The sequence below is a fragment of the Oncorhynchus clarkii genome, chromosome 13 (genome assembly GCF_045791955.1).
Source record: "Oncorhynchus clarkii lewisi isolate Uvic-CL-2024 chromosome 13, UVic_Ocla_1.0, whole genome shotgun sequence".
Taxonomy (NCBI): Eukaryota; Metazoa; Chordata; class Actinopteri; order Salmoniformes; family Salmonidae; genus Oncorhynchus; species Oncorhynchus clarkii.
Window position 1 is genome coordinate 11,236,910 of NC_092159.1, and position 23,494 is coordinate 11,260,403.

The 23,494-nt window shown below is 41.9% G+C and overlaps 1 protein-coding gene and 1 long non-coding RNA gene across 2 annotated transcripts in view; both read left to right on the forward strand.

Annotated features, from left to right (window-relative positions):
- Positions 1-332: 332 nt before the first annotated feature.
- LOC139424402 (uncharacterized) lies at positions 333-10,855 on the forward strand. The gene is made up of 4 exons (XR_011635934.1): positions 333-431; positions 8,024-8,123; positions 10,590-10,701; positions 10,837-10,855. It is a non-coding gene; the product is annotated as an uncharacterized lncRNA (long non-coding RNA).
- Positions 10,856-11,613: 758 nt separating this feature from the next.
- LOC139424240 (interleukin-2 receptor subunit beta) overlaps positions 11,614-23,494 on the forward strand; it is a 37,242-nt gene continuing 25,361 nt past the window's right edge. Inside the window, exons 1-2 of the mRNA XM_071175920.1 lie at positions 11,614-11,724; positions 11,840-12,023. Coding sequence (XP_071032021.1) covers positions 11,668-11,724; positions 11,840-12,023 — 241 coding nt within the window. The 5' untranslated portion in view covers positions 11,614-11,667. The remainder of the gene's footprint in view (positions 11,725-11,839; positions 12,024-23,494) is intronic.

A 23,494-nucleotide genomic window follows, 5' to 3' on the forward strand; every position in this document is an offset into this window, starting at 1 on the left:
GTCATATTCTTTACAAAAAGGGAACAAGAACAGAGACCGAAAGAAGAACAACTGAAAAATGTTATATTTTTGATTTAACCCCCGATTCTGAAAAGTACAGATAGCAGCGTTGATGACGTGTGTGTGTGTGTGTGTGTGTGTGTGTGTGTGTGTGTGTGTGTGGTTTCAGTTGAAACTAACTGAAGCCACAGAAATCCCTTTTCTGTCAGTAATCTCTTTTCTGTTCACTCCTTTACTTTTCAGAGAAGGCAGTCAGATGTTTTTCTCCTCATGAATGGGTTTGAATCATCTGGTGGTGACCCAACTGAGAGACAAGAAACTGATTCCTCATTAAGCACTTGTCCTTCAGTTCAGAGTGAAACGTAACTCAACCGTAGAGCATTGAGAAGCCGGTGTTTCTGAGACTACAAGAAGGTCCGCTATACAGTAAGGTAAGAGTCTCTTTGAATATTCATATACAGATGTAGGATCTTCATTTGATCACTCTTTTGTTGCTTAGAATTTTCCTGCACAGTAGAAAATCCAAACTTGTAGTGTAATCAAGGCTCAATAAGGCTTCTAACGCTTGTAATTTCCAATTGAAAATGTCAGACTTGATTTGCCCTATCAAAAAATGTATCAGCCCCTACAACAAATATCCATAATCCACATAACTATAACTATAATCCACATAATAATTCACATTTCCAGTTGCTGCAGGATCATTTCCCTGCTATAGAAAACTGTGTCAAATGAAGATCCTACATCTATGATGTATTGGTTATGGATTACATGTGTTGTTCAAGCAAGAAAAGCTCCTCTGCCTGTGTGTGTGGCCATGTGTGGGTCTGAGTGGGATCATTTGGAAGACACAGTATTACACAGTTAAGGTCATGATCACGGTAGTGATGATGATGATGATGATGACTATTATCACTTGAGAGACTCACAGAGAGCGAAGCTGTTACAATATTGCATACACCTCTCCCATCCCTTGGGGCTGATGAAATGTGTCTAGGCTATGTGCTAGGAAAGGATTCTTCCATCCTGGGCCCAGAGAAGCCCAGGCTTTGTTCTGTGTTAGTGCTGGGCTGCACCAAAACCCTGCACACCCTTTAGATCTCTAGAATCAAGGTTGAAGACCACTGTCCTCATTGTGGAAGAGGCTAGGGGCTGATTAGGGAGTCTTTGTGTAGGGGGCTAGGAGCTAATTAGAGTTTCATTATAGAGGGGGCTAGGAGCTGATTCAATCTTCATTATGGAGGGGGCTAGGAGCTAATTAGATTTTCATTATGGAGGGGGCTAGGAGCTGATTCAATCTTCATTATGGAGGGGGCTAGGAGCTGATTAGAGCTTCATTGTGGAGGGGGCTAGGAGCTGGTTAGGGTTTCATTATGGAGGGGGCTAGGAGCTGACTAGGACTTCATTATGGAGAGGGCTAGGAGCTGATAAGGACTTCATTATGGAGGGGGCTAGGAGCTGACTAGGACTTCATTATGGAGGGGGCTAGGAGCTGACTAGGACTTCATTATGGAGGGGGCTAGGAGCTGACTAGGACTTCATTATGGAGGGGGCTAGGGGCTGATTCAATTTTCATTATGGCGAGGGCTAGGAGCTGATTCAATCTTCATTATGGAGGGGGCTAGGAGCTGATTAGGACTTCATTATGGAGGGGGCTAGGAGCTGATTCAATCTTCATTATGGAGGGGGCTAGGAGCTGATTAGGACTTCATTATGGAGGGGGCTAGGAGCTGATAAGGACTTCATTATGGAGAGGGCTAGGAGCTGATTCAATTTTCATTATGGAGGGGGCTAGGAGCTGATTCAATCTTCATTATGGAGGGGGCTAGGAGCTGATTCAATCTTCATTATGGAGAGGGCTAGGAGCTGGTTCAATTTTCATTATGGAGGGGGCTAGGAGCTAATTAGGGCTTCATTATGGAGGTGACTAGTGGCTGAATATGGCTTCATTATGGAGGGGGCTAGGAGCTGATGAAATTTTCATTATGGAGGGGGCTAGGAGCTGATTCAATCTTCATTATGGAGGGGGCTAGGAGCTGATTCAATCTTCATTATGGAGAGGGCTAGGAGATGGTTCAATTTTCATTATGGAGGGGGCTAGGAGCTAATTAGGGCTTCATTATGGAGGTGACTAGTGGCTGAATATGGCTTCATTATGGAGGGGGCTAGGAGCTGATGAAATTTTCATTATGGAGGGGGCTAGTAGCTGATTCAATCTTCATTATGGAGGGGGCTAGGAGCTAATTAGGGCTTCATTATGGAGGGGGCTAGGAGCTGATTCAATCTTCATTATGGAGAGGGCTAGGAGCTAATTAGGGCTTCATTATGTAGGGGGCTAGGAGCTGATTAGGACTTCATTATAGAGGGGGCTAGGAGCTGACTAGGACTTCATTATGGAGGGGGCTAGGAGCTGACTAGGACTTCATTATGGAGAGGGCTAGGAGCTGATTCAATTTTCATTATGGCGAGGGCTAGGAGCTGATTCAATCTTCATTATGGAGGGGGCTAGGTGCTGACTAGGACTTCATTATGGAGGGGGCTAGGAGCTGATTCAATCTTCATTGTGTTAGGGGTTGATTAGGGCTTCATTACGGAGTGGGCTAGGTTTTGATTAGGGCTTTATTATAGAATGGGCTATGGGTTGATTAGGGCTTTATTATAGAGTGGGCTATGGGTTGATTAGGGCTTTATTATAGAGTGGGCTATGGGTTGATTAGGGATTTATTATAGAGTGGGCTATGGGTTGATTAGGGCTTTATTATAGAGTGGGCTATGGATTGATTAGGGCTTTATTATAGAGGGGGCTATGGATTGATTAGGGCTTTATTATAGAGTGGGCTATGGGTTGATTAGGGCTTTATTATAGAGGGGACTATGGATTGATTAGGGATTTATTATAGAGTGGGCTATGGGTTGATTAGGGCTTTATTATAGAATGGGCTATGGGTTGATTAGGGCTTTATTATAGAGGGGGCTATGGGTTGATTAGGGCTTTATTATAGAGTGGGCTATGGGTTGATTAGGGCTTTATTATAGAGTGGGCTATGGGTTGATTAGGGCTTTATTATAGAGGGGGCTATGGATTGATTAGGGCTTTATTATGTAGAGGACTAGGAGCTGATCTGGGCCTGGGTTTACTAGGACAGGATGTTCAAATAGAAATGGAGCAAAACCCTGCACACCTTGTGGGCTCCCAGTAGAGTTGAACTGGAGACCGTTGTCCTCACTGTGGAGGGGCTTTGGAGTGTGTTCCTAATGGCACCCTATTCCTTATATTGTGTACTACTTTTAACCAGGGCCTCTAGGGTATATCGTGCACTATACAGGGAATAAGGGTGCCAGTTAGAATGTAGCCTAGGGGTTGATTTGGTCCAGTGTTTAAGTAGGACAGGATGTACACACCCAGCCACAGGTACAGAGGAAGTCAAAGACAAGAGGGGGAGGTGAAGGGGGAGGCGGGGAGAGAGTGTTGGTGGAAAGGAAGTCAGAGAGAAGAAAGGGAGGGTGAGGGGGAGGAGGGGAGAGTCAGAGAGAAGATGGGGAGGGTGAGGGGGAGGAGGGGAGAGTCAGGGAGTGAGCGTTGGTGGAAAAGAAGTCAGAGAGAAGATAGGGAGGGGGGAGTCAGAAAGAAGATAGGAAGGGGGGAGTCAGAGAGAAGATAGGGAGGGGGGAGTCAGAGAGAAGATAGGGAGGGGGGAATCAGAGAGAAGATAGGGAGGGGGGAGTCAGAGAGAAGATAGGGAGGGGGGAGTCAGAGAGAAGATAGGGAGGGGGGAGTCAGAGAGAAGATAGGGAGGGGGGAGTCAGAGAGAAGATAGGGAGGGGGGAGTCAGAAAGAAGATAGGGAGGGGGGAGTCAGAAAGAAGATAGGGAGGGGGGAGTCAGAAAGAAGATAGGGAGGGGGGAGTCAGAGAGAAGATAGGGAGGGGGGAGTCAGAGAGAAGATAGGGGGGGGGGAGTCAGAGAGAAGATAGGGAGGGGGAGGAGGGGAGAGTCAGGGAGTGAGCGTTGGTAGAAAGGAAGTCAGAGAGTGATAGGGAGGGTGAGGTGAGAGGTGTACATAAGAAGAAGAAGGGAGGGGGTTTTAGTATGAGGTTTAGTTTGGGAGAGGATGAGAAGAGAGGTAGAGAAGAGAGGAGCAGGGGATGGGGGTGTTAGTGGTTTGAGGTTTGTTTGTTATTGGAAACAGCTTGTAAACATTCTGGGAAACGAGGACGTTGTGGTTTTCTTACCTGTAGCGTGTGTGTGTGTGTGTGTGTGTGTGTGTGTGTGTGTGTGTGTGTGTGTGTGTGTGTGTGTGTGTGTGTGTGTGTGTGTGTGCGTGCATGCATGTGTGTGTGTGTGTGTGCGCGTGTGCGTGCATGCATGCACAATATGTGTGTGTGTGTTAGCTTGCATGAAGACTGCACTTGTGTTCGAGCTTGTGTGGGCAATGCATGTGTGTGTGTGTATGTTCTCTGCTTTCAGGTTACGGCAGGAAAGCCCTGATCTGGGATCAGGCTAACATGTTATAGCAGGAATGCCCTGATCCGGGATCAGGCTATCAGGTTAAGACAGGAAAAGCCCTGATCTGGGACCAGGATATCAGGTTAAGACAGGAAAAGCCCTGATCTGGGACCAGGCTACCAGGTTAGGGCTGGAAAGCTTTGATCTGGGACCAGGCTACCAGGTTAAGACAGGAAAAGCCCTGATCTGGGACCAGGATATCAGGTTAAGGCAGGAAAGCTTTGATCTGGGACCAGGCTACCAGGTTAAGACAGGAAAAGCCCTGATCTGGGACCAGGATATCAGGTTAAGACAGGAAAAGCCCTGATCTGGGACCAGGCTACCAGGTTAAGACCGGAAAAGCCCTGATCTGGGACCAGGATATCAGGTTAAGACAGGAAAAGCCCTGATCTGGGACCAGGATATCAGGTTAAGACAGGAAAAGCCCTGATCTGGGACCAGGATATCAGGTTAAGGCAGGAAAGCTTTGATCTGGGACCAGGCTACCAGATTAAGGCAGGAAAGCTTTGATCTGGGACCAGGCTACCAGGTTAAGACAGGAAAAGCCCTGATCTGGGACCAGGATATCAGGTTAAGGCAGGAAAGCTTTAATCTGGGACCAGGCTACCAGGTTAAGGCAGGAAAGCTTTGATCTGGGACCAGGCTACCAGGTTAGGGCTGGAAAGCTTTGATCTGGGACCAGGCTACCAGGTTAGGGCTGGAAAGTGAACAGTGAACACGACAGTGAACACGACATCAGAAGGCTTCACAGCTAACAATGTACAGAAACCAGTGGTGGCTGGTGGCACTTTAAATTGGAGGACGGACTCCTAGTAATGGCTGGAACAGAATTAATGGAAGGGTATCAAACACATCTAACACACTGATTCCTTGAACTCCATTCCAGGCATTATTATGAGCCTTCTTCTTCTTCACCCAGTCAACACATCTTATACCTGTTAGATGGTTGTTTTTAGGTGGGTTTTTTTTTTTTTAAAGGAGTGGAAACTTCACACCTCAGACTGAACATAACATGTCTCTCTAACCACAGTGACCTTTTACTAAAAAAAAGCACATGAGAGAATGGTAGCAAACAGCACACTGCCCATGTACAGCTATCGGAACTACTGTATATATATATATCTGATCTAAAAGGCAAAACTGATCCTAGATCAGCACTTCTACTCTGAGATGCTTTATTGATCTGGGATCAGGTCCCCTTGTCCATGTAATCTTATATATTATGATCTAAAAGGCTAAACTGACCCTAGATCGGTACTTCTACTCTGAAATGCTTTATGAATACAGGCCCTGACAATAATATACAGAGATATCAATAATAGCAATAGTGACTGTCAAAGGACAACAGTGTCTCAGATGATTAGCATGGTTCAACTGTTGCATGTCTGGCCATGGTTCTGGAAACGTCTTTAGGTGATAGTATAGTGTGTGGCTAAGTGTATATTTCTAGAACCTGAGTGTGTTAGAACGTGTCACAGAGAGACGCTGGTCGTTGGTAGGATGATCATCTTGATTATGATTGACACACTGAAATTGGGAGGGAGGGAGGGAGGGAGGGAGAGAGAGAGAGAGAGAGAGAGAGAGAGAGAGAGAGAGAGAGATGTTCAGACAGACAGACAGACTCACTAGAGTTGGAGTAATACCATAGTTAGTAACACCATCAGTAGAGCTATCATCCTTCATCCAACCCTTTCCATGTTTTTGAATTAGTTCCATCACAACTCATCCAGCTGCCCAGCTTGGGCCGTTCAATATCTAAAGGTAAGAGACAAAATATCTGCAATATTAAAAACATGGAAATGTTTGAAATGCACCTAAAATGCTATGCAAATTTGAATAACCTACTAAATGGGTTTACAGTGTTTAAGTGTGTGCTTGGCTTGTTTCTGGCATACCAGTGTGTAAGAACGGTTGGTTTAAACAAATGCAACTTTGTTAATAAGATGTTTTACGCAAATAACCTTCATGTCTACTGATATGTTTTACACAAATAACCTTCATGTCTAGTGATATGTTTTACATAAATAACCTTCATGTCTACTGATATGTTTTACGCAAATAACCTTCATGTCTACTGATATGTTTTACACAAATAACCTTCATGTCTACTGATATGTTTTACACAAATAACCTTCATGTCTACTGATATGTTTTACGCAAATAACCTTCATGTCTTCTGATATGTTTTACACAAATAACCTTCATGTCTACTGATATGTTTTACGCAAATAACCTTCATGTCACCTGATATGTTTTACACAAATAACCTTCATGTCACCTGATATGTTTTACACAAATAACCTTCATGTCTACTGATATGTTTTACGCAAATAACCTTCATGTCTACTGATATGTTTTACACAAATAACCTTCATGTCTACTGATATGTTTTACACAAATAACCTTCATGTCTACTGATATGTTTTACATAAATAACCTTCATGTCACCTGATATGTTTTACATAAATAACCTTAATGTCTACTGATATGTTTTACACAAATAACCTTCATGTCTACTGATATGTTTTACATAAATAACCTTCATGTCACCTGATATGTTTTACATAAATAACCTTCATGTCTACTGATATGTTTTACACAAATAACCTTAATGTCTACTGATATGTTTTACATAAATAACCTTCATGTCTAGTGATATGTTTTACATAAATAACCTTCATGTCACCTGATATGTTTTACATAAATAACCTTCATGTCTACTGATATGTTTTACACAAATAACCTTCATGTCTACTGATATGTTTTACACAAATAACCTTCATGTCTACTGATATGTTTTACACAAATAACCTTCATGTCTACTGATATGTTTTACATAAATAACCTTCATGTCTACTGATATGTTTTACACAAATAACCTTCATGTCTACTGATATGTTTTACACAAATAACCTTCATGTCTACTGATATGTTTTACACAAATAGCCTTCATGTCTTCTGATATGTTTTACACAAATAACCTTCATGTCTACTGATATGTTTTACATAAATAACCTTCATGTCTACTGATATGTTTTACACAAATAACCTTCATGTCTACTGATATGCAACAGTAAAACAGATGTTACTTCGTATTCACCAGATGTTAATTATATCTGACATGTATTTCACCTTATGTGACCTAATAAGTTTCTATTCTGTAAATGAGGATGTATGGATCCCTCTCCCACTTGCACACCTGTTCAGTTTCTGTGGCTTTCACTGTGTGTGTGTATGCGTGTGTGGCTACGCTTAAACTGATAACACTTGATCTACTTTCATGGAAAAAACACACCACGCAGACAGACATAGAAAGTTGCACTTTTTCTTCTCATGCTTCAGGCTTTCTTCCATCCCAAATGTCACCCTATTCCCTACATAGTTCACTAGTTTTGACCAGAGTTAAATGAGCCCTGGTCAAAAGTAGTGCCCTATATAAGAAATAGGGTACCATTTGGAACACTAAGCCACCTGTCTGTCACCTGTTGCTAAGGTCATGTCTCCTACTGTGTTCTAGAATGAGAAAAAGGACCAGGAAGAAGTCATAATGGTTCTATGGTGTCTCTATGTCATCCTGCTCCTCCCCCTACTAACCTGCTCCAGCCAACCACAGTCCTGTAAGTCATCAATACCCTTCACAATGCATTACAACACATGTAGAATGACTTTGAGGTTAAAGTGCAGACTGTCAGCTTTATTTTGAGTGTATTTACATCCATATCGGGTGAACCTTTTTAGAAATGACAGCACTTTTTGTGCATAGTCTACCCATTTTAGGGGACCAAAAGTTCTTTAATGTGTGTTAAAGTAGTAAAAAGTTTAGTATTTGGTCCCATATTCATAGCATGCAATGATTACATCAAGCTTGTGACTCTACAAACGTGTGATTATTTTGTGCCTAATAGAAATGAATGGTAAATAATGTATGGTGTCATATCAGCTTGGATATCAGCTTGGATTTGGCGTCTCTCCTATCAAAACACGTTGAGAGTAAACATCATTAACAGAAACAACTGAATTGTTGTGTGTGTTGTTGTTGTCCTCCAGTGTCCCTTTCCTAAATTAGCCATTGATGGAGGTAGGGATTTGGACTTGTGGATTTACTTAATTCTCTGTATTGGCCAAAAGCAATTCCGATCCAACCATTAATTCATACGTTGTTGTGCCCCTGGCCTGAGAGGATGGAAGTTCAAGCAAGCGTTTTAGCCAGGTAGCCTAGGACAAAAAAATAAGCTTGTACTGTAAATAAGCTTGTTTCAACGTGAAAGAGAGGAGGATGGCATTGGTGTTTTTTCTACAAGTAGAGTGAGTCAACATGTTTTTCTACTTGTACGAACGCACATGCATGCACACATAAATCAGAACCATGGACAGCCACATATTTAACTTATGTTGATTGGACACATTTTTGGGGGGGTTATATTTTAGTTGTCACTTTATTAGACGAAGCAGAGGTGATTTGATGATGTTGAAGTTGAAATGGTGCTGGAATAGTGGAGGCAGCTCCTCTTTATGACTTGCAGTAAATCAAATCAAATTGTATTGGTCACATACAGATGGTTAGCAGATGTTATTGGGAGTGTAGCAAAATGCTTGTGCTTCTAGTTCTGACAGTGCAGCAAACAAGTAATATCTAACAATTCCACAACAGATACCTAATACACACAAATCTAAGTAAAGGAATGGAATAAGAATATATACATATAAATATATGGATGAGCAACGACAGAGCTGCATTGGCAAGATGCAATAGATAGTATGGAATACAGTATATACTGTACATATGAGATGAGTAATGCAAGATATGAAACATTATTAAAGTGACTAGTATTCCAATTATTAAAGTGGCCAATGATTTCAAGTCTGTATGTAGGCAGCAGCCTCTCTGTGCTAGTGATGGCTGTTTAACAGCCTGATGGCCTTGAGATAGAAGCTGTTTTTCAGAAGGCCAGCATCCCGGAGTCGCCTCTTCACTGTTGACATTGAGACTGGTGTTTTGTTGGTACTATTTAATGAAGCTGCCAGTTGAGGACTTGTGAGGCATCTGTGTCTCAAACTAGACACTCTAATGTACTTGTCCTCTTGCTCAGTTGTGCACCGGGGCCTCCCACTCCTCTTTCTATTCTGGTTAGAGCCAGTTTGCACTGTTCTTTGAAGGGAGTAGTACACAGAGCGTTGTACGAGATCTTACGTTTCTTGGCAATTTCTCACATGGAATAGCCTTCATTTCTCAGAACAAGAATAGACTGATGAGTTTCAGAAGAAAGTTATTTGTTTCTGGCCATTTTGAGCCTATAATTGAAACCACAAATGCTGATGCTCCAGATACTCAACTAGTCTAAAGGAGGCCAGTTTTATTGCTTCTTTAATCAGAACAGCAGTTTTCAGCTGTGCTAACATAATGGCAAAAGGGGTTTCTAATGATCAATTAGCCTTCTATAATGATAAACTTGGATTAGCTAACACAACATGCCATTGGAACACAGGAGTGATGGTTGCTGATAATAGGCCTCTGTACGCCTATGTCGATATTCCATTAAAAATCTGCCATTTCCAGCAACAATAGTCATTTACAACATCAACAATGTCTACACTGTGTTTGTGATCAATTTGATGTTATTTAAATGGACAAAAAATGCTTTTCTTTCAAAAACAAGAACATTTCTAAGTGACCCCAAACTTTTGAGTGTGTATGATTAAACATGATATAGAGCCTTGTAAAACATGACATAGATCCTTAAAAACATGACATAGATCCTTAAAAAGATGACATAGAGCCTTAAAAAACATGACATAGAGCCTTATAAAACATGACATAGAGTCTTGTAAAACATGTTATAGAGCCTTATAAAACATGACATAGAGTCTTGTAAAACATGATATAGAGCCTTATAAAACATGATATAGAGCCTTATATTAAAACTGTTGTTATTTTTTTCTTTCTCTCTGTTTCCCTCTCTCTCTGCCTCTTTCTCTCTCTCTGCCTCTCTCTCTCTCTCTCTCTCTCTCCTCTCTCACTCTCTCTCTCTCTCTCTGCCTCTCTCTCTCCTCTCTCACTCTCTCTCTGTCTCTGTTTCTCAAAGATCTACAGTGTGTCAATGACTTCATCAGTAACATCACGTGTGTGTTGAACAACACATGCATACCCCCAGACATGCCGTGCACTCTGCATGGTGAATACCCCGGGTTTAAAAGGTAAAGAAGACTAAGGATGCAGCCTCACTGGAACCCTATTCTCATAGAGTCCTGGTCTAAAGTAGTGCACTATATAGGGAATAGGGTGCCATTTGGGATGCTAACTGAAACAATGGTTCACTGTTGTAACTACAGGCAATGTGAGATGAAGTCCTTGGCCGGTTTCAACACAACCTTGAGAGGCGGCAGTCTGGTCTTTGAGGGCAATCCAGTGAGTTTTATAAAACTACATCAAGTTAAAACCAATGCTTGGTTATATATGTGCATTATTATAGATCAAAACTAGAATTTGTAACACATTAATCTGGATGAATAAATTAACCAGGAATTTATTTATTTTTTATAATTTTTTTATGACGTTTTTCTAATAATAATATTAATAAAACAATGACAGCATATATATAGACCAATAGGCAAACAACCCTGGATAACTGAACTTCTGTAAATGATCTTTCAGTTCTTTTGGAAAGAGGATAAAATATCCATTGTTGTACGGTGTGGACAAGCAGAAGATGATGTGATACAGATTGAACACCTGTATCAACCATTTAACCACAGTAAGTGTACAGTAATTTGAGTGATATTATGTACGATGTGTCAGATATTACTAACCTACTACATGAATTGTACACCAACTACAACGACTCGTACTGTGACTTTATGGGCCATTTACATGAAAATGAATTATGTGTGTTCAGTATACAAAATGCTCAAACTCAGTACACTATAATACAACATAATGCAATACAAACATGCTGGGAAGCTTATTCATTTAAACAACTTAATACTTTTCTAATTCAACTTAGTACTAGTAGTTCTGTTACAGTGATATTAGTAATATATTAGTGCTACTATGAGTACATTAACTGTGTTGTTTTGTGTTTGGCACTTAAAATGCATCCCCCTGGCAAGCCGACCGTCATCAATGCCTCAATCGCCTGGACACCAGGAGCTCCCATTTAAAAAATGATAGTCAACTATGACTTCCAACTACAGTGGAAACAGGAACTACATCACTGGGAGGTGAGAGAGAGAGAGGGGGGGGGAGGACGAGAGACAGAGGACAGATAATAACAACTGTGTCTCTCTCTTTGTACACTATCTAAAAGTAGACCTACTGTATGTTGTGCTACTGCAGGATGCTGTGGAGGTGAACATATCAAACAAACAGATGTATTTTGACCTGGACCCTGAGATGCTGGAGAGAGGAAGGAGGTACCAGGTCAGAGTCCGGGTTCGAGCCGATTACCCAGACTGTCAGTGGAGCGACTGGAGCCCCAGTGCATCATCGGTCTCCACTCTGGGCCAGATGAAGCCAACAGGTAAATAGAGCATCAGTGATGTCATTGGTAATTAGTACACATTTGAATGTGGGCCTGTATATACTTGGCCTGTGTCCCAAATGGCCCTATAGTTCCCTACATAGTCCAGAGCACTATGGGCCAAAAGCACTGCACTAAACAGGGAATATGTTGCCATTTGGAAGGCAGGCATGGTAGTGTGTTTCCATATGAATCTTTAAAAATAGTTCCTTCTTCCCTATTTCTTTCTTTCGTTCTTAGACATGCAGACACATGCTCAAAACAAAACAAACTTACAGACAGAAATATAAATTAAAGCTTTTTTATGCCAATCTTTTAGTAAAACAGTGGTGTTATGTACGTTCTAAATATGTTCTATGTTGTTCCTCTGATCCTGTTCTTAGGTAGTCCTGATGTTCTAGACCAGGACTTTGTGGTGGTCACCGTGGTGGGAGCTGTTGTTGTACTGGTCCTGCTGGTCTCCATGTTGCTCTGCAAAGGAAAGTGAGTACTGTCTCTCTGTCTATCTATCTGTCTGTCTGTGTGTGTGTGTGTGTGTGTGTGTGTGTGTGTGTGTGTGTGTGTGTGTGTGTGTGTGTGTGTGTGTGTGTGTGTGTGTGTGTGTGTGTGTGTGTGTGTGTGTCTGTGTGTCTGTGTCTGTGTGTGTGTGTGTGGAAGGGTTGGGGTCCATTGCAAATGTGATTTATTTTAACACCAACGGACTGAAAAGTAAACATCATGTTTTAGATGTAATGTTTTGTAGTTGGTTAAGTGCAACTTCCTTACATTTCCGTTCATTGCTGACAGGGTCAAGAAGATTCTGAATCCTCCTATACCAGATCCCTCCAGGTACTTTGAGGGCCTCAACCTCCAGCACGATGGAAACTTCAAGGTCAGTTCTACTTTTGACTGAAGTTATGTGCCAAAAGGGACCCTATTCCCTGTATTGTGCACTACCTTGTTATGGCGGTAGTTAGGTTATAATGGCTGTAGTTAGGTTATAATGGCTGTAGTTAGGTTATAATGGCTGTGGTTAGGTTATAATGGCGGTAGTTAGGCTATAATGGCTGTAGTTAGGCTATAATGGCTGTAGTTAGGCTATAATGGCTGTAGTTAGGTTATAATGGCTGTAGTTAGGTTATAATGGCTGTAGTTAGGCTATAATGGCTGTAAGTTAGGCTATAATGGCTGTAGTTAGGCTATAATGGCTGTAGTTAGGTTGTAATGGCTGTAGTTAGGTTGTAATGGCTGTAGTTAGGTTATAATGGCTGTAGTTAGGTTATAATGGCGTTAGTTAGGTTATAATGGCGTTAGTTAGGTTACAATGGCTGTAGTTAGGTTCTAATGGCTGTAGTTAGGTTATAATGGCTGTAGTTAGGTTATAATGGCTGTAGTTAGGTTATTATGGCTGTAGTTAGGTTATAATGGCGGTATTTAGGTTATAATGGCAGTAGTTAGGTTATAATGGCTGTAGTTAGGTTATAATGGCTGTAGTTAGGTTATAATGGCTGTAGTTAGGTTGTAATGGCTGTAGTTAGGTTGTAATGGCGGTAGTTAGGTTATAATGACTGTAGTTAAGTTATAATGGCGGTAGTTAGGTTATAATGGCTGTAGTTAGGTTATAATGGCTGTAGTTAGGTTATAATGGCTGTAGTTAGGTTATAATGGTTCTAGTTAGGTTATAATGGCGGTAGTTAGGTTATAATGGCTGTAGTTAGGTTATAATGGCTGTAGTTAGGTTATAATGGCGGTAGTTAGGTTATAATGGCGGTAGTTAGGTTATAATGGCTGTAGTTAGGTTATAATGGCTGGAGCCTAATGAATGGAATGGTATCAAACAGATAAATCACATTTCCATATATTTATTACCAGACATTATTATGAGCTGTCCTCATCATTGTCTTACATTGGCATCATGTTGGAGTGGAGTCACTCCAACATTTAGCTAAATAATGATCATTTTATTTTCCTCTCTGTGTGTGTGTCTCTCTCTCTCTCTGTCTGTCTGTCTCTCTCTCTCTCTCTCTCTCTCTCTCTCTCTCTCTCTCTCTCTGTCTCTGTGTGTGTGTCCGTGCCTACAGGCTTGGCTGGGTCCTTTGTTCGCCTTTGAAGCTGTCGACTCTGCCTTGCACCGTGAAGACATCTCCCAGGTAGAGATTACCAACAACATTGGCACCATCGCCCCCCTGAGGAGGGAGACCGATACTGCACTACTACTGAAGAAGAGATTGGACAATAGTGGCCGCTCCGGCTTCAGCAACTTCTTATCTCAATGCTTCCAGCCTGGATCCACATCCACCAAGTTGGAACCCTGCTCTGTACACTCCCCTTACGGACCAGTAGGTGGCACTACTGAAGAGATAGATGAGTGGAAGGAGGAGAACAGAGGAGATAGGATGGATAGTAATAGAGGTGTAGGGGGGAAGGACGAAGATATCAGGGGTGGAGGGAAGGAGGGAGAGATGGGGGGTGGAGGGAAGGAGAGAGAGTTGGGGGGTGGAGGGAAGGAGAGAGAGATGTGTGGTGAAGGGAAGGATAGAGAGATGTTGGGTGGAGGGAAGGATAGAGAGATGTTGGGTGGAGGGAAGGATAGAGAGATGTGTGGTGAAGGGAAGGAGAGAGAGATGTGTGGTGGAGGGAAGGAGAGAGAGTTGGGGGGTGGAGGGAAGGAGAGAGAGTTGGGGGGTGGAGGGAAGGAGAGAGAGATGTGTGGTGAAGGGAAGGAGAGAGAGATGTGTGGTGGAGGGAAGGATAGAGAGATGTATGGTGGAAGTATATTTGGAGGCATCAGTGGAGGTAATGATATCGTCCAGGTTTCTTCTTACGGGCGTGTTGAGAAGCTCCAGGCCGAGCGTCGGGCCCTCATAAGCCCAGATTCAGGCATCGGCAGTGGGGCAGAGGATCAGGAAAGTCAGGAGAGCGTGGAGGATGCGGTCGGGCCTATTGCATCCACCCCCCATTTTGTCTCTCAGGACTTCCATCTTGTTCCGCTTCTTCCTCTTATCAATAACAATAACTTTACATTCTGCTCCACCCCCTTACCCATTTCCCTGTCCGCTTTCCCCCAGCTTCCCTTCACCCTACCTGGGTTGGATAGTGTAGGGGGAAAGGGTACGGAGATGGGGGTTGGAGGAGGTTCTCTCACAATGTTTTCCTCCTATGAACGTGTGGATAATCTGCAGCTCCAGGCCCAACTCTTGGCCCCTCAGAGACCAGATTCAGACATTGGCAGTGGGGGAGAGGATCAGGAAAGCCAGGAGAGTGTGGGGGATGAGGTCAGGCCAACTGTGACCCCCTGTAACCATATCCCTCTTATTACCACTAACAATATATTTCCATTCTGTTCCACCCCCTTACCAATCCCGCTGGATGTTTTACCCCAACTACCCCTCACCTTCTCTGGGTTTGGGATGGTTCCATCCCTGGGACCCAGTACTAGTACCAGTCATCAAGACAGGCTGTTGGAGATGTCTCTCCTGTCTTCTTCAATGGCAATAGAGCCCTCTAGTGGCGGCTACATGCCAGTGAAAGAAGCTCAGAGCTGAACTATGAAAACATTTGACTAGGGAGGGACTAATGATTTATATATACACTAGATGACTGACAGGCTGTTTTGAAGCCACCACTCCTCCATCTGGGCACTCCCCCTCCATTGTAAAAAATTATTTGGAAGCTATAGAAATGCATTTACTAATGTCTACATTTGTTTTTACCACATGTATTCTATTACAGACACACTTTTTTTAAAGAACTAATGTAACTGTCCCCACTACAACAACAAAAAAAGACTTACAAGTATGTAATTTGGTCGTTGAAACATTTCAATGACATACTGTAGAATTCCTCCATTCCAATAGAGCTCCACAGTGGAGGTGCCATAATACCCATAAAACCTAGTGTTCAAACAGGGAAACGGTTCCAATTGTTTTTCCATCATTCATTTTTCCCTTAAGGGATTTTAGAAACACTTAAAATAAGGCCTGTAGCCTCCTGAGTGGCGCAGTGGTCTAAAACTCTGCATCGCAAGCTGTGTCAGAGCCCGGGTGTGAGCGGGAGCCCCATAGGGCGACACACAATTGGCCCAGGGTTTGGCCGGGGGGCTTTCCTAGGCTCATCGCACTCTATCGACTCCTTGTGGCAGTGTTAAAGTGTTAAACAAATCAAAATATATTGTAGATTCTTCAAAGTTGCCACCTTTTGCCTTGATGACAGCTTTGCACACTCTGTGTTCTCTCAACCAGTTTCACCTGGAATGCTTTTCCAACTGTCTTGAAGGAGTTTCCACATATGCTGAGCACTTGTTGGCTGTGGTCCAACTCATTCCAAACCCTCTCAATTGGGTTGAGGTCGGGTAATTGTGGAATCCAGGTCATCTGATGCAGCACTCCATCATTCTCCTTCTTGGTCAAATAGCCCTTACACAGCCTGGAGGTGCAGAGATTATCACAGTTTGGAGGTGCAGAGATTATCACAGTTTGGAGGTGCAGAGATTATCACAGTTTGGAGGTGCATAGATTATCACAGTTTGGAGGTGCATAGATTATCACAGTTTGGAGGTGCATAGATTATCACAGTTTGGAGGTGCATAGATTATCACAGTTTGGAGGTGCAGAGATTATCACAGTTTGGAGGTGCAGAGATTATCACAGTTTGGAGGTGCATAGATTATCACAGTTTGGAGGTGCAGAGATTATCACAGTTTGGAGGTGCAGAGATTATCACAGTTTGGAGGTGCAGAGATTATCACAGTTTGGAGGTGCAGAGATTATCACAGTTTGGAGGTGCAGAGATTATCACAGTTTGGAGGTGCAGAGATCATCACAGCTTGGAGGTGCATAGATCATCACAGCTTGGAGGTGCAGATATCATCACAGCTTGGAGGTGCAGATATCATCACAGCTTGGAGGTGCAGAGATCATCACAGCTTGGAGGTGCAGAGATCATCATAGCTTGGAGGTGCAGAGATCATCATAGCTTGGAGGTGCAGAGATCATCATAGCTTGGAGGTGCAGAGATAATCACAGCTTGGAGGTGCAGAGATAATCACAGCTTGGAGGTGCAGAGATCATCACAGCTTGGAGGTGCAGAGATCATCACAGCTTGGAGGTGCAGAGATCATCACAGCTTGGAGGTGCAGAGATCATCACAGCTTGGAGGTGCAGAGATCATCACAGCTTGGAGGTGCAGAGATCATCACAGTTTGGAGGTGCAGAGATCATCACAGCTTGGAGGTGCAGAGATCATCACAGCTTAGAGGTGCAGAGATCATCACAGCTTGGAGGTGCAGAGACACATGCAGATCATCTGTTCACCTACTCTGCATCTCACAAAGACATGGCGGTTGGAACCACAAATCTAAAATTTCGACTCATCAGACCAAAGGACAGATTTCCACCTTTCTAATTTCCATTGCTTGTGTATCTTGGCCCAAGCAAGTCTCTTCTTATTATTGGTGTCCTTTAATAGTGGTTTCTTTGCAGCAATTCAACCATGATTCACACCGTCTCCTCTGAACTGGTGATGTTGAGATGTGTCTGTTTTTTAAACTCTGTGAAGCATTTAATTGGGCTGCAATTTCTGAGGTGGTAACTGTAATGAACTTATCCTCTGCAGCAGAGGAAACTCTGGGTCTTCATTTCCTGTGGTGGTCCTCATGACAGCCAGTTTCATCATAGCGCTTGATGGTTTTTGCGACTGCACTTGAAGAACTTTCAAAGTTATTGAAATTTTCCGTATTGACTGACCTTGTCTTAAATTAATGATGGACTGTTGTTCGCTTTGCTTATTTGAGCTGTTCTTGACATAATATGTACTTGGTCTTTTACCAAATAGGGCTATCTTCTGTACACCACCCTACCTTGTCACAACACAATTGATTGGCTCGAATGCATTAAGAAGGGAAATAATTGACACAAATTAACTTTTAAAAAGGCACACCTGTTAATTGAAATTCATTCCAGGTGACTACCTCATGAAGCTGGTTGAGAGAATGCCAAGAGTGTGCAAAGCTGTCAAGGCAAAGGGTAGCTACTTTGAAGAATCTCAAATATAAAAATATACTTTAATTCCATATGTGTTATTTCATAGTGTTGGTGTCTTCACTATTATTCTACAATGTAGAAAAGAGTAAAAAATAAAGAAAAACCCTTGAATGACTAGGTGTGTCCAAACTTTTGACTGGTACTGTATGTTCGGTTCTATTTACTCTCCGATTCGAAAATACTAATTTGCATCAACATAGACATCATGCAAGTCCTGCACATCATCTCTGGTGTCATCGCTGACACCTTTTGCTAGCAGGTATTGTGTCAATTTAAAACTTGCACAAGATCGTTTCCAGAATTGTAAATTTAAAAAGATTCTGCCAATTCATTCATTACTCCATTTAGCTAACATTAGACACTTAATCCAGAGATTTGGGGCAGCAGGTAGTCTAGTGGTTAGAGCGTTGGGCAAGTAACCAAAATGCTGCTGATTTGAATCCCCGAGCTGACAGGGTAAAAAAAATTGTCATTCTGCCCCTGAACAAGGCAGTTAACCCTCTGTTCCCCAGTAGGCCGTCATTGTCAATAAGAATTTGTTCTTAACCGACTTGCTTAGTTAAATAAAGGTTACATTAAAAAAACATGTATTTTTTTATTATTCCCTTTCCCTCATGGTATTTGTAGTTCTTTATGATAGCCACATTAGCAGCTAATAAGCATCACATTTTTTATATTGATTAAATCACCTTGTCCTAGACATATTTACATGGTTATCAAAACATTCAATCAGGGTAAAACTACAGGAAACACAGCCCTTATTTTAAGTGTTTCTGAAATCCCCTGTGGGGAAATATGAATGGTGTAAAAACGATTGGAACCATTTCCCTGTTTGACTGTTAAGTTGTATGTGTATTGTGACTCATACTCGTAGTCTATGGAGGACTGCTTTTCTGAGGAGTGCCAATATGGCCGACCGGTGGCTTCAAAACCTCTCATTGGCCAAAACATACAGTAGCATCAGCAATCCAGGGTTTATATACGTCATTGGGAGGGATACAGTGCTTCCAGGTGGATAGAGAAAAAAGGGGCAATCTGGGACTTGGTACATTCATTTTGTTGCTGTTTGAATCCCAGATTTCCCTTTTAATGGGATGTGGTTGAGGTATGGGAATGTTTTAGATAGGTTCATAGGTATGCATGTCCAGTAGATACTGTACATCAGGGCTATTCAACTAGCGGCCCGCGCGCCAGATCCGGCCCGTTTAGGAATTTAAACCCTGAACATTAATAAAAGTTCTGTAAAAAAAAGTTTTTTTTCCACCAATATCCGCCCCGCCGTTCAGTGCCCTATGGTGGTTGTCTATAGTCTGGTGCCTATGTAGAATGTCAATGGGTTTTCTTCTTCATATGGATTTGGCAGTAGAGTTTGAACAGTTTAAGCTTCAAAATATGATGAAAGCTACACCTCTAAGGAACACATACATGCCTTCTGTTGCCCTCGCTGATGCTCACAAAGACTCGTTAGAAGTGAGAGACAAACAACACACCTAATGACTGAGGGAAATTCATTCAAAGCATCCTTCCTTCAGACTGGAATTTGACATGACCTGATTTGACATATCTTTGTGTTATTTACTGAGATGCTTAGTTTTCAGATGCTTTTAAAATGACCTAATTACTTTTAAGAAGCTTCTAATAGTTATTTAACTGCTTTATTGGTGGTTGTGGGTCACTTGTTTTATACAGTTCTTCGAAAGAATAATCACATGTGGAAAATGTCCTGCAATTAAACCTTTTTTCATCTGGCCTCTGTAAGAAGATAGTTGAATAGCCCTGCTGTACATTATATAGATACACATCCATATCATCAGTTCCATAGGATGGTAACAGGTGGATAGAGACAGTTAATGTGGTTCTATAGGATGGTAACAGGTGGATAGAGACAGTTAATGTGGTTCTATAGGATGGTAACAGGTGGATAGAGACAGTTAATGTGGTTCTATAGGATGGTAACAGGTGGATAGAGACAGTTAATGTGGTTCTATAGGATAGTAACAGGTGGATAGAGACAGTTAATGTGGTTCTATAGGATGGTAACAGGAGGATAGAGACAGTTAATGTGGTTCTATAGGATGGTAACAGGTGGATAGAGACAGTTAATGTGGTTCTATAGGATGGTAACAGGTGGATAGAGACAGTTAATGTGGTTCTATAGGATGGTAACAGGAGGATAGAGACAGTTAATGTGGTTCTATAGGATGGTAACAGGTGGATAGAGACAGTTAATGTGGTTCTATAGGATGGTAACAGGAGGATAGAGACAGTTAATGTGGTTCTATAGGATAGTAACAGGTGGATAGAGACAGTTAATGTGGTTCTATAGGATGGTAACAGGAGGATAGAGACAGTTAATGTGGTTCTATAGGATGGTAACGGGAGGATAAAGACAGTTGGTGTTGATTGCTTTGTGTTAGTCATAAACAGTGTTTTGTCCTGTAGGCTACTTTGTTAGTTTAAAAAACAAAGAAGAAATAGCAGTTGAGTTTACCACTCAAGTCATATATTTTCTGTTGAATACTCAGAAAATTGTCTATAAGCTTTTATAAACTGGGTGGTTCGAGCTCTGAATGCTGATTTGGCTGAAATACATGGTAAATCAGACCGTATACCACGGATATGACAAAACATTTATTTTTTACTGCTCTAATGACTTTGGTAACCAGTTTATAATAACAATAAGGCACCTTGGCTAATTTACTCCACGTTGCATCGTGCCTAAGAACAGCCCTTAGCTATGGTATATTGGTACATACCACACCCCCCCAGGCCTTGTTGTTTTTTTATACCACTTCTAAACACTTTTCTATCTCATGACAGTACTACATCTATTTATGATATCAATATGATACTATGATTGTGCTCCCAGTAAATACTGATCTGATACTGATAAATCTCTCAGTAGAAATGAAGAATGTATTATTATGTTGTGTATAACATGGCCATCTTGAATGTAATGTCTCTCTTGAAAAATGATATTATTTTTGTATATTTAAATAACACTGTTGTATGTTAAACATCACAGCATAGTTGGAAGATATATGGTGCATAGAAATTTGAAGAGGGTGGCCAGCAGAGATGGGATGGGCTGAAGGAAGCTGAGGGAAGCTGAGGGAAGCTGAGGGTTGGGATGTGGAATTGGAGACAAGTGGGATTGGAGTTGTTTGGTGGGGGATAGAATGATGGTCAAAGATCAAAGTAAAACAAATAAAGTCCAAATAAAACTGAACAAACACTGAGGGGCAGTGTTGTTACAGCTAACAGTGTTGTTACAGCTAACGGTGTTGTTACAGCTAACGGTGTTGTTACAGCTAACGGTGTTGTTACAGCTAACAGTGTTGTTACAGCTAATGATGTTGTTACAGCTAACAGTGTTGTTACAGCTAAGAGTGTTGTTACAGCTAACGGTGTTGTTACAGCTAACGGTGTTGTTACAGCTAACGGTGTTGTTACAGCTAAGAGTGTTGTTACAGCTAACGGTGTTGTTACAGCTAAGAGTGTTGTTACAGCTAACGGTGTTGTTACAGCTAACGGTGTTGTTACAGCTAACGGTGTTGTTACAGCTAACGGTGTTGTTACAGCTAACGGTGTTGTTACAGCTAATGCCAGTTTGCCTGAGGCCGTGCAGGTGTTTGTACACAGGCATATACACGGACACACACATGGAAATAGTGCCATACGTGCACTCAAACATATTCAAACATATTCAGTTGACCTCGCTCTTATGATTTTAGTTGTCCTTGATGTCTTTTGTTTTTTGCATTGTTGTTTTCTGTTTTCCTTTGTTTTTTTTGTTGTCTTTTGTTCATTTTGTTGGTTGTTGGTGCATTGGGGGCTTTGGGGTGGGGAATGGAATGAGGGGGGGGGGGGGGTCACGGATGGCTGGTGGTTGGGAGCTTGGGCCCGGGGGCTGATGGATCGCTGGTTCGGGGCCACGTTTTTGACCTTGTGGGAGATCTGTCGACGTGCCCTTGAGCAGGGCGTTGACCCTGGTTGCTTCTGTGTGTCTCTCTGGATGTCTGTTAGATGACTAATGTGATGTAGTTGTTGAGCGGCTTCACTGCCAGTATATTGTATGTTTTTTTAAATATTATATAAAAAATTATATTAAAAATGTATAAAAATGTTGCAGATGAAATAGTTTGGGATTTTGCAAATTGTCATTATTGTAAGTTAGCCTTTTTAAATGCATTTTTATAAGGCAGCTTAATTTTCATTACAATCGTATTGATAGTCATTGGTAAAGGGATGTATTGTTTAACATAGCTGAAAGTTGTTTTAAAAAAAAAGAATATTTCAGCCAATTAATAAAGAATCAACTGTCTCTCTCTGTGTGTGTGCGTTACAAATTCTACAAACACTTCCTTTGGACACATTGAAATGTACCATTAGGTCAGTGTTATCCGGGATCCTTAGGACGTCCATACCCTAAACCCCAACACTAACCCTTACTTTAACTCATTTGATTTTTGACTTCAATGGGGTAGAGCCGTCCCAACAATACCAGATAGCACAGACCCTGTTGGATGCGGGGGCCGGGCTGGCCGGATGATGGTGAAGGTGCTGCTGTTGTTAGGCGTCGACTGCTGATGTCAATAGAACCTACACATGTTACATGCCCCGAGAGGATGTACGGTGCTACAGGCGATGGCTTTTAACATTTTTTAATTGTTTAATTTCACCTTTATTTAACCAGGTAGGCCAGTAGATAACAAGTTCTCATTTACAACTGCGACCTGGCCAAGATAAAGTAAAGCAGTGCGACAAAAACAACAACCCAGAGTTACACATAAACAAATATACAGTCAATAACACAATAGAAAAATCTATGCACAGTGTGTGCAAATGTAGAAGAGTAGGGAGGCAATAAATAAGTAAGGCAATAAATAGGTCATAGAGGCGAAATAATTACAATAACGAGAACGGAACTAATCTTAAATGTTTAATGCTTTGACAGTTACCAGACAGAGACAACAAATGTCTCGCAATCAATTACTTTTTACGTGTCGGATAAATTAAGTTGAGCTTTTAGGCTGTTGTTATTATTGGTTCAAGTTTAGGCTACTAGCTTATCTGGTCCAATGGGAATTCGGGAGGTACAATGCGCTTTAGGAAATATTGACCGAGGGCTCTAGCCTACCTTTGGATTTAAAGACTAAAAGGTAGAGTTGTCTCCTCCTGCCGTTCTAGTGGTCGTTACCGACATGTCTGACCCTGGACGGGGGTTCAACAAAGACACATGAAGAAATTAACCGCTCCAACTATCCGCCACCGGTATTTTTTTGACGAAGAATGTCTCGCGCGGAACACCGGTTTTGTGAAGTTTGATCGCACTCGGGCAAGGCTTCAAAAAGTCGCGCTCTTTTGGACCTGCCATTAGAATGGGTCAGCAGAAGTAGTGATTGGCAATAGGCATATGATTTAGCTACCATATAAAGTAAATAACAAATA